The 23,144-nt window shown below is 44.9% G+C and overlaps 1 protein-coding gene and 1 long non-coding RNA gene across 3 annotated transcripts in view; one reads left to right on the plus strand and one right to left on the minus strand.

Annotated features, from left to right (window-relative positions):
• Positions 1-4,198: 4,198 nt before the first annotated feature.
• Positions 4,199-23,144, minus strand: part of bms1 (BMS1 ribosome biogenesis factor) — a 35,326-nt gene continuing 16,380 nt past the window's right edge. For both annotated transcript variants that reach the window (XM_070545359.1, XM_015976639.3), the window contains 6 exons: positions 19,958-20,016; positions 14,993-15,115; positions 14,709-14,856; positions 6,884-7,059; positions 5,611-5,772; positions 4,199-4,589 (listed from right to left, as the gene is read on the minus strand). In XM_070545359.1, coding sequence (XP_070401460.1) covers positions 4,362-4,589; positions 5,611-5,772; positions 6,884-7,059; positions 14,709-14,856; positions 14,993-15,115; positions 19,958-20,016 — 896 coding nt within the window. In that variant the 3' untranslated portion in view covers positions 4,199-4,361. The remainder of the gene's footprint in view (positions 4,590-5,610; positions 5,773-6,883; positions 7,060-14,708; positions 14,857-14,992; positions 15,116-19,957; positions 20,017-23,144) is intronic.
• LOC139063469 (uncharacterized) lies at positions 12,025-13,039 on the plus strand. The gene is made up of 2 exons (XR_011516814.1): positions 12,025-12,255; positions 12,817-13,039. It is a non-coding gene; the product is annotated as an uncharacterized lncRNA (long non-coding RNA).

The following is a 23,144-nucleotide window of genomic DNA, read 5'->3' on the forward strand; positions in this document are numbered from 1 at the left end:
GCAGGGCAGTGTTGTGGGGTTCGTTTGGGTTCCCGCCCATATGGGAGTGGGTGGAATACTGTGCGGTGATCTGCCGGGAGGTCAGGCGCTTGTGGCAGGTCTCCTGGTGCACAGGGCAAAAGGGTAGGAGCTTTTTTGGACTGCAGGACATGGTGGGTGAAGGAAGGCTGGATATAGGCTGTGGGAGGAGGGATGAGGTCGTGCTGACCCGTTTGAGGCTGGGACATTGTGGTCTGGGATGTGGCCTGTTCCTGGTGGGCAAACACCCAGATGGGAGACGTGTTTGTGGGGAACAGGAGACGGTCTCCCATGTGTTGCTGAGCTGCAGAAGGTACAGGGATGAGCGGGATGTTGGGGCAGTGTGGAGTGGAAGTTTTCAGTCTCCAGACGTTGTTGAGGGTTCAGGATAAGCAACGTGTGCAGCTATTGATGGCTTACTTGCGCTCTGTGGGTGCATATAACAGGATATAGTGGGTAGGCGTGGCTGTAGCGTGTGAAGTTGCGTGGGCAGCAATACGCCTATATGGTGTCTAAGCTGCTGGATTCCTGGAATCCTCTCCCCTGGATTTTTCCCCAGTCATTTACATGCAAGACACTGAGAAACCAGACACACTTTTGGATCCATCCAACGAGGCCATTGATCCCTCGGATGTGTTGTGCTTCTGGAGACGGGTAAGCTCATCTTAAAAGTGATGGAACAACGTGTCAGCATGTGGAACGTCTCCCTGTGACGGCGTGCAATTCACCTCTCATCCCAGAGGAGAACGTAAGTCCTCTGAGCCAACCAGACACCAACCAAAATACCTTGGCGTGCACGTGTTAAGTCCCTGAGAGCTAAAGGGAAAACCAAATCTTTGTTTTCTTTAGAGTTTTCTGAATTGTGTCCTGTTCGAAGAGTCATTCACATCACCGTCAAGTGAGTGAGTTCTGTTACAGATTTTTTCTTTTACGGGATTCTTTTTTTATGTTTGAATGGATTGTGTGCTTAATTTAAAAATGTTTGCTTTGTGTCATAGCTCCTTATCCACGGCGGTCTCAACTACAAGGAAAAACAGGAAATTAAAATGGAGCTACAACAAAATCAAAGTCAAGACTGCTGATTCGTCTTAATGGACTGTGCTGAATTTCTTCTGCTGGCGGCCCTCACTTTTTACAGAATCGAAGGGTGTATACTAATTAATTTTAAGTATAAGTCCTTGTGTGATGGAGGAAAAACTGGGTACAAAGCAAATTTCTTAACTCTCACAATAATCCTATAAGTCAGGAGGGAGACCTGACTGGCACCCCATAATACCGTTAACAGTTACAAGGTCTGAATGAAAAATGGTTGCTACTCCTCCTCCTCACCTTGAACTTCGAGCAATATGATGATGATGAAAAGAGCTGCGGATGACGAGCGTCGGCCCGTGCATTGCCTTTGGCTCCCCATTTCAACTGCCCAGTCGTTGGATGAGGCAGGGGCGGTCATCGAGATAGCCAACACACACTTAACCGATTCGGTTCACTGGGGTTTACGGATAAATATAACTGTATCGTCAGCATTACAGTGGAAGTTTGTCCTATGCTGTCTAATGATTGAACTCCAACTAAATACTAAGTGCTGTACATGCTCATTCTTTTCATGTTCAAAGTTTTCAGTTGGCCAACATTTCTTAAAATCACTTTTTTGCATTGGTGTTAATTGATATTCTGATATTCTGAATCACTGAATTTTGGATTTTAATTAGTTGTCAGTTATTAATCATCAAAATTAAAATAAACATTTTAAATACATCAGTCTGTGTGCAATGAATTAATCTAATATACAAGCTTCACTTCTTGAATGGAATTACTGAAATAAATCAGTTTTGTTGACCAGCACCTGTGTATACAAGACAGTACTGGTCAGGTACAAACACACCACAGGGTTAAGTTAACTGAAACTAAGCGACTGGAGTGAGCAGTCCTAGGATCGTCATTCACGAGTCCATCTGCAGAGGGGAAACTGTTGAGGTTTTGGACCGAATGGATCAGAGCCTCCTGCCAAATGGGCGTGAGTCAAAAAGACTTTGTCAAGGGTGAAACGGGCCAACTGTGATCCGACCTGCACGCAACCATGACCTGGAGGTGTTCAGGCCCCGTCTAATGGGAAGTTTGCAGCTAATGACCTCCTCAGCAGAGTGCTAGACATGGTGCCATCTCTTCGTTTCCCTGATGGTAGCTCCAGCTTACCAAACGATGACTGAAGAGGTGAGGATGGACTCGATTACAGTGTAGAACTGTACAGGAAGGTTGAAATTTTTTTCCTGCTGCCTCCTCTGCTGAGTCTTTTTTTTTTTGACAGAGGTAATGGTGGGCTCCCACTTGAGGTCCTGGGTGATGGTGGTACCCAAGAAGCGGCATGAGTCTACGATCGTGAAGGAGGTGTCAGAAAGGGTTGGTGGTGGAGGTGGTGGGGGAAGACATCAGTAAACTAGGTTAGATATGATTCATTAGGTCATCTGGATACCGAGGTTTTTAAAATAGTGACTAACACCTAAATTAACTTGTTATGCTGACACATCTTGTGGTCATGGAAAAGATGTTAGGCTATTTGAGAAGGGTCACATCACTGGCATGCATCAAGAAGAGAAAACATGCAAGGAGATTGCAGAAATTGGGACTGTCCAACACATTATTAAAAACCAGTCTGATGAGTCCAGATGGACCCTGTTCCAGAGTGATGGTGCATCAGGGTAAGAAGAGAGGCAGATGAAGTGATGCACCCATCATGTCTAGTGCCTACTGTACAAGCCTGCGGGGGCAGGGCTATGATCTGGGCTTGCTGCGGTGAGTCAGGACTAGGTTCTGCAAGAATGTGGTCAGCTTTACTGAATGACCACGTTATTCCATCTTCCCTAAAGGCATGGCCATATTCCAAGATGGCAATGCCAGGTTTCATCAGGCTCAAATAGTGGAAGAGTGGTCCAGGGAGCATGAGACATTGGCCGTGTTCGAGATGAGCCAGTTCTGTGCAGATTAGACCAGCGGTGATCGGCGAGCAGTGCATGCCGGTTAGATTTGTGTCCGAATTGACGCCGACTTGCTCTGGCGTCATGCCTACGTAGGCAACGATAACCTCGTGAGATCAAGGCGGCCGCAGATTTTAGAGCAAGGCGCTGCAGCTGCTCTCCACCAGCTGCAAAACCTAGGGCATGACGGGAAACGCCTGGCTCTCACCTGATCTAAGATCTGATTGGTTCATATTTTGATCCAAACATCCGGTGGTAGAACATGAAATGTTAGTTGGTCACATGTATTCTGTAAATCATGTTATGTTGATGATGACAACTATATAGGCCATAAAGAGAAATGTGTTTTCTGTTCTTTTGTCACATTTCCTATGAGCACACTGAAGCTACAGCTGATAATCTTTACTTATTATTAGTCATGTCTCCATATACAATATATGATATCCAGAAGCACGTGAGGATGTGTTTCAGCTGCTAACAGGCACCAGAATTAAAACTACAAATTAAATAAGTATGAACTTAACGCAATGTCTTCATCCATCGTCACCCACGAGCTGCACATGTAGGGAAATCTGTCCGACTTAAACGCCGGCTTTCAGCCACTCCCCTGCTGCGTCCGTCTGCTCTCGTCTGTTTTCCAGGCGAGGCGCAGCTCAGCTTGAACAAGGCCTATGTCACACATGCCACCAGTCTGGACCTCAACCCCAATGAGAATCTTTGGGATGTGCAGGAGAAGGCTTTGTGCAGCGGTCAGACTCTACCATCATCAATGCAAGCTTATCGAAACAACGCCATATTGCATGGACATATAGGCTTTAGAAGTGGGGGGAACAACCAGCGGGGGGGTTGGGTAAGCCCAACAAAGTATTAGTGGCTTTGTTTTTGGGTGACGTTTTTTTGGCCAGGCAGTGTATTAAGAACAGCTCGATCATTCATATGCACATCTAGTGGTAGAGCAGGGGAACGCTGACACGTAACTTTCTGTTTTAAACTCGGAGCAAATGTTGTGAATTTTGGATACAAACTCCTCAGGAACATAGCTTGTGGTCATCTCCCCTTCAGTGTGATTGTTGAAAAGTGTTGCACATCAGACGCAGACAGAAGACATTGAAACCAACAAGCTGACCAAAAACCATTACTTCATCATTTAAATGCACCAGACCAGTGCCATAAATGTGTACGTCAACTGGAAGAACTGAGGTCACATGTTGAAGTTACTACTTTATTAAAAACCATTTCAAACATCAAATTCCTTCCTTTCTCAGTAGATGTCACCAGACCAGTACTCCTACGAAGTACATCCGCTGAATAATACAATTCCAAGTATCCCAGTCCAGTTCTACAAAGGGTGGGTTGGTGACTCCAGACAGACTAGTCATCTTTAGGTGCCCCTTTTAGGCTCGACTTCAACTTCTTCTTGTCCATCTGGCCCATCAAACGGTACAGTTTCTTCTTTGCCTCCTTTTGTCTCTTAAGCTTAGCCTCCTCCTGCTTCTCCTTCTGTTGGAGAAACTCCTTGTGCTTGGCATGCTGCACAGTGGTGGTCTTCTTCTTCTTGTAATGGTGGACAGTGCCCAGAGCATGGAGCAGTGCTGCCACCTATCACAAAAGGAGAAGATCTTACAAAAACCTTTACAGGCACCAGTTGAGTCAGCATCTGCAATCCCAACCATTTTTAGTTACAATATAAATCAGCTGTGCATAATAAGAGGACTTGTAATCTCCACTAAAGGAAGTTCAAAATAAAAATCATCACTTTGATGCTATCCTTGTTGCATCAATAGGAATTCATGATGAAAACAATGAACATTGGTGATTATACAGCTTCGTATAAACCCTACTGCACACTGGAAGCATCAGCCGCGCGCAGCGCCAGCAAAACGCCACCGCTTCACATAGAATCCATTATAGTCTATGGAGTGTCACACACCAGCCGCGATGCAGCAATTTTCAGACGTGTCCCAGAAGTAGCATGCTAGCGTGCTGCGCTGCTAAAGATAGGACCGGGATCTATTTTTGCAGCGAGCCGCTTCTGGGATGCATCAATTACCGCAGTTAACACAGTGCTACACAGGAAATCACACACAGTCTCAGTGTGGAATCCCCGGTAATTTTCAAAATAAAAGTATAGCGACGTTGCAATTTCATATATATGAAGCTTACGTGTAACCCAACGGTTTATTTACTCCCATCATTCCAGAAGTGCAGCTGTGTGTTTGGAGGGGGTCGACATCATATATGACATCAAACATTGGCAGATTGCATCAACAAACTGTTACCTTTGAAGTCTTGGGCGATCATGTGACCTTGTGAGGAGGATGGTGGAAGTCTCGAGGTGATTTGTGATCTCGCAAGTGGAACAAGGAGCATGACGGAGAAGCCGCTCCGCTGCTGAGAACCTCCAGTGCAGTGATTGGTGCGAGGAAACCGTTCCGCACCGCTGATGCTTTCAGTGTGCAGCCGTCTTTTTAACTAGTTGCTTTCTTGTTGTCGGTTTTCATTTTGTGGATCTAGTGTGCTGCTATTGTGCCCTGCACTCCCTTGCAAAAGATAATCTGAATACCAATAAATCAATCCCAGTCAAAAAAACTAGTAAAGAAAGCGTTACGCCCCAACTCACCTTCTTCTCCTGGGGCTCTCGGATCACACAGGGCCTCCTGAGATCCCTGGGCATCTTTCCTTTGGGTTGTTGGAATTTGGGTTTGCTCTTGAAAGGCAGAGCCTTCTGGAGCTCCTTGGGGATGTGGAGGGGGTTGAAGCGTCGTTTGGCTCTTGCTATTGGCTAAAGGAAAACAACAAGCCAGCATGTGAGAAACTGACCTAAAACACTTCATGGTACCGCTGAACAGAGCTCTGTTTAGCTTAGCATACGCATGTAAACATTCACAGGATTGGCTGTTGTCCAGGACAGCTCCCACCCTTCACTACCTCTGATTGGTTTAGAGGAGACTTTTAGCCTAAGACCAAGTTCACTGAGAAACCATTTTTTATTGTTCTTTTTAAAATACGACTGGTCACTAAACACTTCACATGCAGCTGAATGTGAAAATAATCTTCTATTTCCAACAATAGCAGACGAAAGAAAACAGGCGGGAAAACAATCGGATCAGAGAAAGCCACACAGAAATACGACACATCGAAATATTTGCAATCGTGGCCTCAGCCACCCATTGGCTTACGGCGGGGTAAACGAAACGTTCCGTGCGCTATAACCCCCTCCCCCGCTGTCACGACAGCAAAACGGTCTCTCTGGTGGGAGTCGGACCGAAGCCACAAACTTCTGATGACTGGACACCCCGCTCTATCGCCTGAGCTACTGCTATAAATGCGGAAGTACAGCGGGTTGGAGCAACAGACAACGGATGGTCCAATAGTTGATTTCAGAGCGAGCCACGTTGTTGGCTGAGGTTTCCAGACAAATGCAACTACTTCATTAATTTTGTTGTTTTTATTTTTTGTCTCCACAAAATATTTATAGCTACACTATGTTAGATCGTTTTTAGGATGCATGACAAAAATGTTTTAAGCTAGCTTGTTTTGCAGATTTACCACTGTAGCTTTAACGCTCTTTAAGGCCTTAAAGTTGAAGCACCATTAGTCATCACACACTGGTGAAATTTATCTCCACATTTGACTCATCCCAGTGGGGAGCAGTGAGCTGCAGCAGCGGCTCTGCTCAGGAATTATTTGCTGCTTTAACCCCCAATCCAACCCCTTAAAGCAAGTGTCAAGCAGGGAGGCATTGGGTCCCATTGTTAAGGTCTTTGAACCCCGATCTCCCAGTCCCAGGATGGACTCCCTAACCCTAACCCTATGCCACTGAGAAGGTTCATCTTGGCAACATAAATCTAACGACTTTTAATGCTTTCTAATGATAGGCAACCATTACCTACCTTGTACAAAGAGTCAGTGTTGGGTTTGTTGCGGATTCCAAGGTCATGTTTGAGCTGTCCTACGGTCCTCATTCCAGACCAGTTGTCCTTCTGGCCTACTGACCTCAACAAAGAAGTGACTGGGTTGTATAGCTGAGGAATGGTCACTGGGTACCAGGAACGCAGGAACACAATGTCTGCAAGAAACAAATCAATACCAAAACTCTTACAAAGAGGGTTTTTTTCCTAACAGGTCTAAATGGGTTTTTAATTTTATATCCTACGTGTGAAGTCTAACGAACACGGCAGCAATTGGGCAGATTCTGCTCAGTTTAGAGCACTTTAAATCTGATGAAGGAATTTTCTGCCAAAATGGTTTTCAGTTCTACACTTCCTGTTCTTCTCTCCACTGCCGCCAAATGCTTGCTTAGTATGAGAACTGCTGTAAAGTCCCTGACACTAGTCAGTGACTTGATGCAACCTGCTGGGTTCCTTATATAGGTCCTTCACAAAAATTAGCATATTGTGATAAAGTTCATTATTGTCTGTAATGTACTGATAAACATCAGACTTTCATATATATTAGATTCATTACACACAACTGAAGTAGTTCAAGCCTTTTATTGTTTCTAATACTGATGATTTTGGCGTACAGCTCATGAAAACCCAAAACTCCTATCTCAAAAAATGTGCATATCATGAAAAGGTTCTCTAAACGAGCTATTAACCTAATCACCTGAAGCAACTAATAACACCTGCAAAAGATTCCTGAGGCTTTTGAAAACTCCCAGCCTGGTTCATTACTCAGAACTGCAATCATGGGTAAGACTGCCGACCTGACTGCTGTCCAGAAGGCCATCATTGACACCCTCAAGCAAGAGGGTAAGACACAGAAAGACATTTCTGAACGAATAGGCTGTTCCCAGAGTTTTGTATCCAGGCACCTCAGTGGGAAGTCTGTGGGAAGGAACAAGTGTGGCAGAAAACGCTGCACAACTAGAAGAGGTGACCGGACCCTGAGGAAGATTGTGGAGAAGGACCGATTCCAGACCTTGGGGGACCTGCGGAAGCAGTGGACTGAGTCTGGAGTAGAAACATCCAGAGCCACCGTGTACAGGCGTGTGCAGGAAATGGGCTACAGGTGCCGCATTCCCCAGGTCAAGCCACTTGTGAACCAGAAACAGCGGCAGAAGCGCCTGACCTGGACTACAGAGAAGCAGCACTGGACTGTTGCTCAGTGGTCCAAAGTACTTTTTTCAGATGAAGGCAAATTTTGCATGTCATTCGGAAATCAAGGTGCCAGAGTCTGGAGGAAGACTGGGCAGAGGGAAATGCCAACATGCCTAAAGTCCAGTGTCAAGTACCCACAGTCGGTGATGGTCTGGGGTGCCATGTCAGCTGCTGGTGTTGGTCCACTGTGTTTTATCAAGGGCAGGGTCAATGCAGCTAGCTATCAGGAGATTTTGGAGCACTTCATGCTTCCATCTGCTGAAAAGCTTTATGGAGATCAAGATTTCATTTTTCAGCACGACCTGGCACCTGCTCACAGTGCCAAAACCACTGGTAAATGATTTACTGACCATGGTATTACTGTGCTCAGTTGGCCTGCCAACTCTCCTGACCTGAACCCCGTAGAGCACATATGTTAGACTCAAGGCCCGCGGGCCAGATGCGGCCCGTGGAGCATTTTTATGTGGCCCGCGAGATAAATATAAAAAATATATTGAAACTGGCCTGCTGGCCGATTTTACCACAAAGACTTCAACTCCCATGATGCTTTGCGGCGTCAGCGCGGAGCCGACGCGCCCCGTCCTTTGTGTTTTTTCCAGCGTCTGCTGCCGGTGTCTGCAGCTCCGCTGTCTCGGACAAACTAAACACTCCTCTCACTCAGCGCCGAGTTCACTCAGCTATTTTCTGACGTTGAAGCCCAGAAACGGAGATTCTAGCCGCTCAGTAATGTGTTCACGACTGAAAGAGAAAGTTTTCCAGCTAACTTCCAGACAGAGCTGATATAACTCCAGCGAGCAGCGACAAGCTCAAACCAGCACGTCTCTGTGGCTGCTGTAGTTGTTATTTTTCCTCCCCGACACACAACAACGTGGTCAAGCTGCTCAGACATGTTCATCAGCACAAACCTAGGTGAGCACCTGTTGTCATCTAATGTTGTCATTATTATGATGAAGATGAACAAAACAACAGGAGTCTCCTCCTCAGCTCAGATCAACCCCATGATGCAGGTATCTGGCTGGAACAGGTGAGCATCACAGTAAACCAGTGGAGCAAACTGAGCTTTAAATATGTTGGTTTTATGCTCTATTTCTGCTCCAAAACATGAAAGTTAACAGGTGAGATGTTGCATTTTCATTTAAGATAAAATGATATTTAGGCCCGAGCAGCGAAAGGGCTGCGAAGGCCTCTTGTTTTTGCTCTGATTATTCTTTCTTTTTTGTTATTCTTAGCCCGCTTTAAACGGCTTTTTGGGGACCTTAACATACCCCAAAACTCACAATATTTTGCAAACTTGTCAGGCCTGGTGAAAAATGTGATATTTTAAAGGTCCCAAAAAAATCACAAAGAAAATGGCTGAATAGCGCCCCCTAGAAAGTGAAAAAAAAAAACCCTCTCCATAAAGCTTAGTTTATCGTACAGTTATGAAATTTGGTACACTTGTAGTACTCAACAGTCCGCACAGAAAAGTCTCTTGCAACCATAGTCAATATCAAACAGGAAGTCGGCCATTTTGGGTTGAAATGGCGATTTTTTGCAGTTTTTGCCGTTTTTAGGGTCCGTTTCTGATTGGATTGCTCGATCATTTTTCGCACGATCGTCTCAAAAATTGTGTAAAATTGCTCAGAAGGGATGGGCGAACAAAATGAGACAAGGATTCTGAGTTTTCGTATATGTTGAAGGGGCGGGGCCAGGCCTCGAAGTTTGACTACTCGCCAAAATTTTTTAAATTGCTATAACTTCATAACTGAATGGAATAGAGTTACCAAACCTTCTGTGGTCATTCGCCATCCACCCACAAAGTAAATTGAATGGTCAGATGATGACATCACACAAGCCCCGCCCCCTCAGGACCAAAAAGGTCAAGTTTTACTTTGAAAGGTCCCAAATTGACCCCTTTTCACTTAATCACCACCATTTCACTTAATCACCACAAATTTGTAGCTGGTAACTCAAGACAAGTGGGGGTTGCTTGGCGTCACTTTATGGGAGTTTTTGGCAGAGGGCGGGGCTGCGGCGGCGCGGCGAAGTCAGGTGTACCGCCGTGGACTTACGTTTGACTCCCATTTCGTCTTTTCTAAAGATATCATCACGAAACTTCTTGTGAGTGATCCTAGTCCGGTCCCCCAAAAGATCTGATGTGAACATCCGGTGGGCGTGGCCTATTTTCTGAAATAGCGCCCCCTAGGACCATTAAAACTGTCAGCCCCAAGCCATGCTTTGACTGAGGATTACGAAATTTGGTACACTAATGTGGTGTCTCAAGACCTACAAAAAAGTGTCTTGGACCCAAGCGCAAAGTCGCACAGGAAGTCGGCCATTTTGGTCCAAGTACGCGATTTAGTGGTTTTCGCACACGTTGTTTGGAGAGTGATGCTCCGTCGCCCTTTTCACCAATCTCCTTCAAACTTCTGCCATGTACTCTTAAGACATAGGGGAAAAAATTCAACCGTCGGATTTTTCAAAAGTTGAAAGGTGTGGGCGTGGCTAAGCCTCAAACTTTGACCTGTCGCCATGCCACTCTTTTTTTCACAGCTCCCTACTGGACTCCTTTTACCAAATCAGCAGGAATCTCTGGCAAACAGCAGTAGAAAACGTGAGGTCACTTGGTCTCCAGTAATGGCAGGTTTCGAAAAAAGGCGGGGCTTTGGGAGCATGGCAAAAATCGCCATCACGCCAAGGAAATACGTTTGCTTCTCATTTCTTCAGTTATGGCGATATAGCTACGAAGCTTCTGGTGAGTGATCCTAGTCTGACCCCCCAATAGAAATAGACAGCTGAAGATTGTGGGCGTGGCCTATTTCCTGAAATAGCGCCCCCTAGAACCATTAAAACTGTCAGCCCCAAGCCATGATTTGACGAAGGACCACGAAATTTGGCACACTAATGTAGTGTCTCAGGATGTACAAAAAAGTCTCTTGGAGCCAAGCGCAATGTCGCACATGAGGTCGGCCATTTTGGTCCAAGTACTCGATTTAGTGGTTTTCGCACACGTTATTAGGAGAATGATGTCTCGTCGTCCTTTCCACCGATCACCTTCAAACTCCTGCTATAAACTCTTAAGACGTAGAGGAAAAAATTCAACCGTCGGATTTTAAATAAGTATAAAGGTGTGGGCGTGGCTAAGCCTCAAACTTTGACCAGTCGCCATTACGTTACTTGACTTAATAACTCCCATGTGCATGATCAGATCAAATTCAAACTTTGTCTGTGTGATCACTGACCACATCTGAAGACAGTGACAATGTGGACAGCTGACATCACCTAAGCCCCGCCCCCTGACTACAGGAAGTCTACTGTTTTATGGTGAAATGCCCATATTTGTCCCCTCTAATTTAGTCAACATGACACTAAGGTCATGCACTGTCTTCATGATGCTGTAATGACCATTCAGATCTGCTAGCTTTTCAGAAAGGGAGGGGCTTTGATGAAAAGGCAAATTCTGGCGTGACGCTGTGACCTTACGTTTGACTGTAACTTCCACAAGCAGCTTCCGATTTGCCCGAGACTGAACATCACATCACCAGTGTGGTAAAGATAGAGTATCTCCTAGTGGTGAGACGTGTAATGGTGGTCTCAGAGGGGATGCTGAGTCAGGGTGAGGTGTGGACGAGGAGGCCGTTCACGGTTTCTGGTGTCGGGGTGGTTGACGTTTCTGTTCCGTAGTGCTGAAACAACTAATCGATTTAATCGATTATAATCGATTATTAAAATAGTTAACAACTTTTTTAGTCATCGATTAGTTGTTTAACAATCATATTTTACCGCATAAAGTCTATTTTTTTTACCACAATCTGACATCGGTTACAATCTGTTAAATTTGCCGCCAGTGTGTGGCAGTAATGAGCCACTGATCTACCAGTGGAGCCGTAGAAGAAGAAATGAGCCAATGAGTGCCCTCGGTTTTCATGACGTATCACGTTACTGACGCTCATCTTGCTGTGAGAGATGGCGGATCAACAAGAAATACGGAAGAAAAATAGAAGCGACAAAACAAGAGAAACCCCGGACAAAAACCTCACAAGTATGGGAGCACTTCACTAGATGCCTTGAAAAGACCGGTGACCTGAAAAATATGCAAAAACCATGGCACGACGGAAGCACGACGTCCCTAAGTGAACATTTGAGACGAAAACGTGGGGGCTGATGCAGCAGAGGAAAGTCCGGTAAGTAACAGAAAATAAACAAGCTAACGCAGATCAAATTTGGGACTTAGTGTTAGCTGAGTTCGTTATAGTGAATGTTAAACATGTTTTTTTTGCCGCGTCAGTTTACGGTGTTCTACTTCTGATTGACTAGATGCAATCGTGAATCTCCTCCGTGTTGTGTATCCTGCGCTTGCCAAATTTAGCACGTCTGTTTATAAGAATGTTCTCGTTAAGAGAAAAACGGCACAAACCCATAACTATGTTCCTCATTCAAAAAAGGACAACTCCGCGGAGAAAAATATACAGACGAGCTGTGTCCAGGTGAATATAACGCGGCATAGTTGTACGCTTTCAATTTTTAAATACAGGAGAAATTCAGAAAGTCCTTTTTTTAACTATTAAAAGGCTGTTTTACTATCTAATGCTGTAAAACGCCTCACAACACATTTTTGTCAAAATAAATGATCACTGTATATTGTTAATTAATTCAAATAATGTAATATTGATTTAGTGTTGTAGTGTGTGTGCTGCTTATTTTATATGTGTACTTAATTCAGTTTATTTGTGTTTCTTATGCAGAAAAAACAAGCAACGATGGACAACTACACAAGGAACAAGACACTCACCCCCAGCAATGCATACCACTTACAAACTCTATTCTAGATTCTACATTATTTTTTTATGGAATTTACTTCTTATATTTTGATGCCAAAAAATTATTCTGGACTGATATTTTGCACTGTTTAGCTCATTTTACACCACTGACTGTGTTCATGTGCAATAAAATAGATTGCAGTCAACTGCACAATTCTCTTATGTTTTTCTTTTTCTTAACTGAAATGTATTCATCACTTGTATAGGTTAAATAGCTAAACAATAACAAACCGATTAATCGATTAATCGAAAAAAAATAATCGACAGATTAATCGATTATGAAAATAATCGTTAGTTGCAGCCCTACTGTTCCGCCAGACGTGCCCTGGTGCCCCCGGCTGCCGGCCAGGACGGAGCGGCGCGGAGATGGGTTTGGAGAACGTCGGGGATGGAGCGGAGGGGGTGCGGACTGAGGGCGAGCAGCTTCACTGCGAGGGCCGAACGACGCTGCTTGCAGCTTTAATTTATTTTGTTGCTGGCCCGTGAGAAAAGATTTAACCTACAGTAAACAGGAAGTGGAAAGGCTGCAGATATCTATTCATCTGAATAGAATAGAAAATCCCTTTATTGTTCCTCAGTGGGGAAAGCTAGACGTCACAGCAGCGATGACACGTATTACAGGAGAAAAAAAGGAGAATAAAAAAATAAGAAAAATGAATAAACAAGAAAACATAAATCCTGAATAGATTTTAAAAATGCTGATTATACCACAAGTAATGAATACCACTGCTGCCTTTTATTTAAAACTGACTTGCTCGTGTGTAATTTGGTTATTCCACATTCAGTGTTAATGCAGAAATATGTTTGTTTCCAAATTTAAAGGTTCAAAATTGCATAAATGTTGATAAAGAAAATGTGCAAATTTGCCGTCACTTTTTCAAAAATATTAAGTTTGGCCCTCGACTCCGTCCCAGAGTTTCATTTCGGCCCCGTGTGAGTTTGAGTTTGACTCCCCTGCCATAAAGAATTTGTGGGATATTGTGAAGAGAAAGTTGAGAGAGGCAAGACCCAACATTCTGGATGAGCTTAAGGCCGCTATCGAAGCATCCTGGGCCTCCAGAACACCTCAGCAGAGCCACAGGCTGATTGCCTCCATGCCACGCCGCATTGAAGCAGTCATTTCTGCAAAAGGATTCCCGACCAAGTATTGAGTGCATCACTGAACATAATTATTTGAAGGATGACTTCTTTTGTACTAAAAACACTTTTCTCTTATTGGTCGGATGAAATATGCTAATTTTTCGAGATAGGAATTTTGGGTTTTCATGAGCTGTACGCCACAATCATCAATATTAGAAACTATAAAAGGCTTGAACTACTTCAGTTGTGTGTAATGAATCTAATATATATGAAAGTCTAATGTTTATCAGTACATTACAGACAATAATGAACTTTATCACAATTCACAATATATCAATTTTCTGAGAAGGACCTGTATAGGAAACATTTTACTGATTGGCTTAATGAACTGACCTGTATTGGAATGTTTACTGTGTGAAGGGCCTTGAGACGACTCTTGTCCTGATTTGGTGCTTTATAAATAAACGTGAATTGAATTGAACCAGAGCCTGAATTTACTTTAACCAGTTTACTGACATAGTTAATATAATCTGTTGTGCACATTTACACTTTTGTGTCAGAATCTAGAGGAGCTTAGGTTCACTAGCAGACAGTTATAGTCAGTCATTTTTTTGGTCGTACAAAAACATGTTAAAGGAGCTTTGCTTCATCAGTTGGTCTTGACCTTTTATCATTTCTGGACATCTAGACTTAGACACAACACACGTGGTCCTCTAACAAGTTTAATTACAACTCACCACTCATCAGCAGACGGTCCTCAAACGTAGCTCGATAACTTCCAGGAGGTGTAGACAGCGCCTTCTTGATCTGACCTCTGATCCCTGACACTGTTCGTATTGAGGCTCCTTCAAATTTGGCCACCTCCAACACTGTGTTGAACATGCCCTGTGAAGACACACTGATGATGAGTACCAAACCAACGAACACACAGCATCTGATCTGTATTACTGATGCAACAGATCCAGTTCTGACTTGTCTATAAAAACTGAAATCTGTTTCCAGAAGAAATGAGTCCTCCCACCTTAATAAAGGAGGTGTTTTTGAAGATTTTGTACGGATATCCGATTAGTTTCAGCTTCTTCACGATTGTAACCGATTTGTCCAGGTCCAGAACAACTCCTGTTGCAGCGATGCGAAAGTGAGCCTGCAGAGAACACACATTACTGTACAACTGCAGGGTATCTGCAGGTTTAAGGGAGCCAAATTTAAGACTTTTTAAGACCTTTTTTAAGGCCACTTTGACCAAATTTAAGCTATTTAAGCAGGGCAGCAGTAGCTCAACAGGTTGAGCGGGTTGTCCAGTAATCGGAAGGTTGCAGGTTCGATCCCGGCTCCAGACAGAGAATTCTGCTGTTGTGTCCTTGGGCAAGACACTTAACCCACCTTGCCTGTTGGTGGTGGTCGGAGGGACCGGTGGCGCCTGTGCTCGGCAGCCTCGCCTCTGTCAGTGCGTCCCAGGGCAGCTGTGGCTACATCATGGATGTGTGTGAATGGATGAATGATACACTGTAGTGTAAAGCGCTTTGGAGTCCTGACTCTGAGAGGCGCTGTACAAGTGCGGGTCATTTATCATTTTAGCTATAATTTCCAGCTGTTGCCTGGAACCGGTGCTAACCATGCCACGATCGTGGGATTAGCCATCCAGTTACCATTAAACTTGCACTTCCCCATGGTGCAAGCTCCCACTAGCTTATCCAGCTAACGTGCTCATCTAAAAATAGCCCCCTTTCACAACCAACTGAATGTGTACGGTTCCGCTTACGCCAACAACGTACACAAAAAACGCTGAACACCAACTAGAAATTCACGAAAATTTTATAGAAATAAAAGAATCTTGTTTATTGGGTCTTTGGTCATTTAAGACCTTTGGAAACTGTATTTAAGGATTATTTGTAATTTTTAAGGATTTTTTAGGCCTTAAATTTGGAAAAGCTAATTTAAGGCTTTTTAAGACTTTTTAAGGACCCGCGGATACCCTGAACTGTAAAGGAGAACGACAACTTTCAGAACTTTGTAGGGAAGCAAAAGATTTTGCTCTGCAAGGGCCTCACTCTTCAAACATTAGCAGAAATATTCCTATATTCCTTCCTATGAACTAAATTTAGAATGTTCGTATGAACGGTCAAGATCCTGATTTATGAAACATGCAGTGGCCTCTCGTACGCATGTTTCGCCGCAATCATCTGATGATAAATCCCCCCGGTGCGTACACAGGTGCTCATGTCCGTTCCCAGTCATTTACATAAAGGAACGCCCTCAATTAACCATATTTGGTCACGCTACATCCTCAGCACGTGAGGGGATTCCCTGCGTTCTACCCAACCCCCCACAATGCGGGACAGAAATTGAGGCCAATGCGGAAGTGAAATAAATTGCAGTTCCACCCTCATCCACTAGGGGCTGGTGTCAGAAGCGAGCAAATCCTCATTGACTCCCATGTTAAAAATACCAATTTCACAGCAGAAATAAACATGTTCACAGCCTGGTACCAGAACATGTTTTAGGTTTAAATGATCTAGTTTACACTCATGCCAACTCTGAGGGGGGTGAATTTTTTTCTCACTCTTCTGTTTAAGTGTATTAAAAGCCTAAAATTCTGTATAATTAATGAGCATCAGACCCACGTGACCACAGAGCTAGCTCCGGGGAAAGGCCTCAGTAGAGCCTCGGTCTGGCCTGGAAACTGCTCCGGGATTTTGAGTCTCTGTGTTTGTGTATTCTTGTTTGGATATTTTTGTGCAATTGTTGGACAAAATTACTTGCTGTGGCATTAATTGCACTAATAGAGCGTCCAAGGAGTCTCCACTTCATTTTTTTCGGTAAGTAAAATTATATTTATGTATTTTAGGTCACTGCCGAGCTGAGCTTAGATTTTAACATGTACTGTTTAACCATGAAATGTAAATGTAATAGGGTAAAACCCAGTGCATTTAACATAATGCTGCACTTTAGAAAATGGGTTGAAATATAACATGTTGGTGGAGCTGGGTTCCCACTATCGGCTTGTAGAGCTCTCGGGAGACCGATGTTTTCCACCCTTATCCCCTCCCCGCAGCTCAGCGCATCTCTGTCTGATCGCGTCTTCTGTCTGCTGCGTGGCCTGCCGGCTTGTGGAGCTCTGGGATGGAAACCTTTCCACCCGGTTTTACCCAGCGGCAGCTCTGCTCATCTCAGATCGCAGCGGCGCTTGTCTGCTGCGCGGCTGCCGGATTGTGGAGGTCTCGGAGACCTCTGTGTTCCACCCGGTTTTACCCAGCGGTCAGCCCGGTGTAGCTCTGACTCAGAAGCTCTGGTGTTGTGCACAGTTAACTCCAGTTGTAGCTAGGTTGCTACCTCCGTTAGCTTAGCTCCCACCTCAGCGTTAGCTTCAGGTTAGCTTGTAGCTAGTTCGACCGGGTGTCGTCAGTCGATCCCAGCCTTACAGTCCCACCCTCAGCTCCTCCTCTCTTCCCTTTTGTGGAATTGTCTGGGCTGGACGAAACCTGTGACACGGTCAAAATGGCGGTAGTGGCCACCTCCCATTTAGCCTCAAAAACGTGTTATTGGAGTCTATGGAAACCCATTGTCCATATAAGTTTATGTCGATGGTTCTACCTGAAAAAATAAAATAAAATAAAGAAAACTTTGTTGCGAGATCGTGACTCTGGCTGTCGAAGTGCGAAAGAACCAAACAAGTTGAAGAGGTTATAAACTTTTCAGGTAGTGACCGAAAGAACAAGACCGCGGACACAAGCGGCCAAAATGAGTTTTCTCTTCCCTTAGGGATAGGGTTTTAACTATTATATAGGTTATAAACTTTTTCAGGACACCCAAGTGACCTTGGGTGTCCTGAAAGGCGCTTTGAAATAAAATGTATTATTATTATTATTATTAAACGCAGCTGGGACAGAGGACAGGTTCCCGTCAGGCATAAATAAAAACTGGGTAGTTGTTTACAGAGCAAGTGCTCTCTAAATGTAAAATGAGAGAGGGGCGGTCTACCACCGCCTCAGTGCCGCTCTCTCGGCCCGCCAGCCGACGCCTCTTTCAGAAGCGTTTTCCTAACAGGAAGTGTGGATGAAATACGTCTCCACCCAGGCCTTGACCCTCACCTTGTTTGGAAATGTCTGAGAGTGCAGTCTCTTCTGAGCTGTCATTCAGTCTGGTTACCTTGACAACGTGTGTGTGACTGGGGAGCAAAGGAGGTTCTCCTAGTAGTAAAGTAGAATACGGACTGGTATAAGGTTCAGGCGGTTTGTCTGTCTCTCTGCAACAGGTCCCAAATCCCAGCACAGCTTCAGACAGATCTCCTGTCAGTGCGTTCATGGAAACGTGTTTACTCCAGAGAGCACGCTCCGACAAATGCTTAGTAATAATAATACACCATCTTTATCCAGAGCATCACAAGCAAAATCACGAGTCTTTTCACAAGGGCCTAAATATAACTTAATGTAATTAAATAAAATAATAGTTAATTAAAAACAATATTAAAAAATCAGTAAAATGGGAAGAGTAGAAACTGTGATTACATTCCACAGTGTCAGATTCCCGTTGGGTGTTGTAGGTTAGGTTAGGTACTCGAGCCAATGGTTTTAAAAAAGGACTCGTTTGACGGCACATCGCCAGTTGCCTGACTGATTTCTGTAGCGATGAATACATCACACAGTTTGTTGCTCTGATAGGTCCCAACGCTGCTCAACAGCATGCAGAGGAAGCGCAGATTCTCCCCCACGACTGAGCTCTGTCTACGGGCTGTCGACAGAATATAAACGTACCTTTAAAACTGTTCAGAATGGCTCTACGGCCAGGCAGGACACATGTTGGCTGTTTTATGAAATTAAATCTGATCTGACTGGATCTGATTCTGGATCCTTTGATGATCACATGATCGGATCATCCCTTGTATCATTTCCTGTTGTCACTCACAAACAGGGCGAGGAAGCAACGACACGATGCTTTCATGTTTTTCTCACCGACGTAAAACATAAAAGTTTCCACACAGCGCTGGTGGGAATCGAGGTTTAGCTGGTTCTGTGCGTCCTATCCAGCACGCTCCCGACTCGGAGATACGAACACCAGAAATAACTTCATGAATCATTTTGAACACTTTGCAAAACTACGGGAACAGATTCTTTCCAGCTGAGGAGGATTTCCACACCTGAGCCCTGTCCACTTTCTCTTGTTTGTTGCTCCGTGTTGTCAGCAGCGACTCACTCTACGTGCAGGAAAGGGGTCGAATGACTGCTTGTCCGATAGCCTGAACATTACATCAGAACAAAGTGACAGCAGGACCTGCAATGTGACACTGACTTATGATCATGAGCATTGGGAATTGATGGATTCAAGGACTCCGCAACAGACCAGCCGAGGGTGATGGAGACATGCCCGATTTTTAACTGTCCGTCAAAAGTGACAAAGACCGCAAGCCTGTGATGCCGCCTCCCTTAAATTCGCCAACAGCACCGCCATTCCCCCTCGAAAGAATAAAACAAGTGCCGAAGACATCTAGCAGCGGACACGGAGCAGACGAAGAACGTCTTGTGGAAAAAGTTAACAACTATACACCTGTGACGGGAGCAGTATGCAGCAAACATATCTGTGGATGGAAAAGACAGGAAAAGTGTGTTTGGAGGTGCAGACTGCTGGGAGAGTTGAAGGAGAAAAGGGGGCGGAGCTGTCCACAAGTCTCTGAAATAAGTCGAGTGTAAACACACTAGCGACGTGACTGCAGTGAAGGTAGGACATTCCCAGAAAAGCGCAACCTGGAAAAGTCCTCAGGGAAAATCTTTCAATCAGCATGTGTGTGTGTGTGTGTGTGTGTGTGTGTGTGTGTGTGTGTGTGTGACTTCACACCTGAGCTTATGGAGGATAAATTAGGCTTAAAATAAGCTTAGGGCAATAAAACCAGAAACTTCACCCTTTTAGAGATAACTGTAGACATCTGAAGTGTTTTATTCGTAGCTTAGTAAAAAAGCTTGACGTTTACCTGTGAGTGAGTAAAACTTACTTTAGTTCCTGCCACCGACTGCAGAGCCAGGAACCCTGATCCCTGTGGGGTGATGGGACCTGCGGAGAAACAGTCCTGGAATAAACGGGGTTGTTCCAGGGCATCCGGTGGGATAAAAGAGACGGAAGATGACATCCAAACAACTGTTTTAATACACATTTCATGGATGCAAGTGTGACAGCTCACATCACTCCAGGTTTACAGTCCCTCCACTGGCTCCCGGTAGAATATAGAGTACAGTTTAAAGTTTTAGTCCTGACCTATAGAGCTCTTAACAACCAGGCTCCAAGCTACCTATCTGAGCTTTTATCCCCACACACCACCTCTCGGAAACTTAGATCCACATCTGAAAACCTCCTGGCTGTTCCTCGAACCAGACTGAAAACCAAAGGGGACAGGGCCTTTCAGACTATTGCCCCCAGACTTTGGAACAGTCTACCTTCTAATCTCCGTCTCTCTAACACTGTAGAGGTCTTTAAAAATCATCTAAAAACTCACCTTTTCATCCAGGCGTTCCCTCCCTAAATGTTTCAAAAAGACGGCTTTGTTCTGGTTCACACCTTCACTTTGTTTATACTCATGATTTTATTTTCTATTTTATCACTGCTATTGTTTTTCTGATGTTTTTATTGGTTAGAGGTATTTGCCCTGATCTTTATCATGTTGTACAGCGCTTTGTGATTTATATCTGTGAAAGGCGCCATATAAATAAACTTTTACTTACTTACTGCAGTGTTTGGCTCTCAAAGATAAACTTCTAATGCTGTTTGTGGGGCAGACTCATCCAACAACACACACTTAGTGTTCTATCTGCTGCGGATGTGTCTACACTCCTGATGGAGGCTTCTCAGCTCCAGAAAGAACTGTTGGTGGACAGACTTCATCGATCGTTGGCCCCGAGGCCTGCCGCCAGGGGGTGCACTTGCGCCATGATTGTCCATTTACACTGTTACAGGAATTCTGCCAAGATTTTTCAGGAGACCAGGAATCTGCGACAGGTTAGGATACATAATATGGACATCTGTCTTCCCTGATCACATCGTCAAGATGGCACAGGTTCGAGCAGTTTTCAACAACATTAGGTGCCAGCTTCGGAGCATTGAGCTCCGTTTGGCATCTTTCATCCGGCTAAACTTTGCATCAAGTATCAAGGGGTGCAACGTGGTTGGATCTCACCAAAGGACGTTGAGGATTTTATCAAAACAATGGTTCCAAAGGGTCGAGGCCTTTTTTGTATTTTGTTTAAAAGTGGTTCTGTTGGATCGTTGGTTGAAGACGGTTTGTACCATCGACAGGAGTGCTCAGCCTGCACTGCTGGGTTAGATGAACTTATACATGTTATTGACATGAAGAATGGTAAGACACCGGGCCCGGATGGGTTTTTGGTTGTTTTTCAAAAATATTCAGACAAAATTGGCCGGCGGGCTGCATTGCTACCACGCCTCGTTCATGGCAGTGGAGGAGGGGCGTGCGGTTCATTTTGTTACCATGCATCATATTTGACAGCAGGCGGAGCGGGGGTGGGGACGCTTGGCCCGGCGGGAGGCTAAGCAAGGCCTCAATTACAAACTTATGGACTTGGATGTCCATTCAGTGGTTGCAGTTAGAAGAGCTTGGGAACACGAGTTGGATATAACATTTTCAGATCAACAATGGGATGCCGCCATGTCCGACATCTGTTTTGGTGCATCACGTGCTAGGTTAGCACTTTTTCAGTTTAAGGTTCTATATAAAGCTAACTATCTGAAATCTTCTCGTCTCGTCTTCTTCCGCCTTTCCGGGTCCGGGTCGCGGGGGCAGCATCCCAACTAGGGAGTTCCAGACCGTCCTCTCCCCGGCCGCCTCCACCAGCTGCTCTGGTGGGACCCCAAGGCGTTCCTGGGCCAGTTCTGAGATGTACTTCCTCCAACGTGCCCTGAGTTGACGAGGGGGCCTCCTGCCGGCAGGACATACCTGAAACACCTCCCTGGGGAGGTGTCCAGGAGGCATCCTAACAAGATGCCCAAACCACCAGAACTGACTCCTCTCGATATGGAGGAGCAGCAACTCTACTCCGAGTCTCTCCCGAATGTCCAAGCTCCTCACCCTATCCCTAAGGGAAGAGAAAACTCATTTTGGCCGCTTGTGTCCGCGGTCTTGTTCTTTCGGTCACTACCTAAAGCTCATGACGATAGGTGAGGACTGGGCGGTAGATCGACTGGTAAATCGAGAACCTTGCTTTCCGGCTCAGCTCCTTCTTCACCATAACAGTCCGGTTTAGCGTCCGCATCACTGCAGATGCTGCCCCAATCCGCCTGTCGATGGATTGGTGTGAGAGATGTCAAGCCACTCCATGTTACCTGAGTCACATGTTCTACTCATGTCCGCAACTCCTTGGCTTCTGAAGCCAGTAATCGGTTGTCCCTTCTGGGGCTCTCTGGACTCTGCATAAACCACTTACTAGCTATTTTGGGGCTTCCAGTGGATCCCATCCTATCTACTCCCACTCATGCTAAAATACTGGCCTGTATTTGGCCTGCCTTTGCTAAGCCTCCTTCAGTTATGTCATTTCTTAAGTTAGAGAAGACGGGCCTTGCAGTGAAGGGTGCTTATGGAAAGGTTGGTAGCATATGGGGCCCCCTCCGAGGAGAGGAGACGAGTGCAGCACATAGAGGGGAAACCATGGAATGCTGACAGGTCTGTTCATTGGTGACAAAGCTCTGTCTTGTAATGGCCGACTCTGATTCTGAAGAGGAATTTTCCCCCCTCTGATGAAGATATTCACTCATCCAGTGAGAACGAAGGTAACCGTGGTCAGGACATGGTGGGTGCAGAATGGATGGTAAAAGCACCGCGAACAGTGACAGAGGTAGGGGGAGCGTTAAGAAGAGGAAAATAAGAAGCAGACGTGTTACATGTGAAACTGAAAGTGAAAGTCTGTCACATAACTGATACGAATATTCCAGCGATCCTAATAAAACAGCATTACTAAAAGGGAAAAACGTTACTTTTTAAATTGGTACGAATGTACGATATTCACGAAGAGCGAAGAGAACACTGCCACATGAGGGCAGAGCAAGATGAAATGAGAACGGGGCTCACCTGACGGCCTATTTTAGCTGTGTTGTTTTGGTGATTTAGGTGTTTTGGCTCAAAACCGAAAATGCATATTTGGGTCATTTTGGCTGAAAATATTCGGCGCCTGAAT

The sequence above is a fragment of the Nothobranchius furzeri genome, chromosome 16 (genome assembly GCF_043380555.1).
Source record: "Nothobranchius furzeri strain GRZ-AD chromosome 16, NfurGRZ-RIMD1, whole genome shotgun sequence".
NCBI lineage: Eukaryota > Metazoa > Chordata > Actinopteri > Cyprinodontiformes > Nothobranchiidae > Nothobranchius > Nothobranchius furzeri.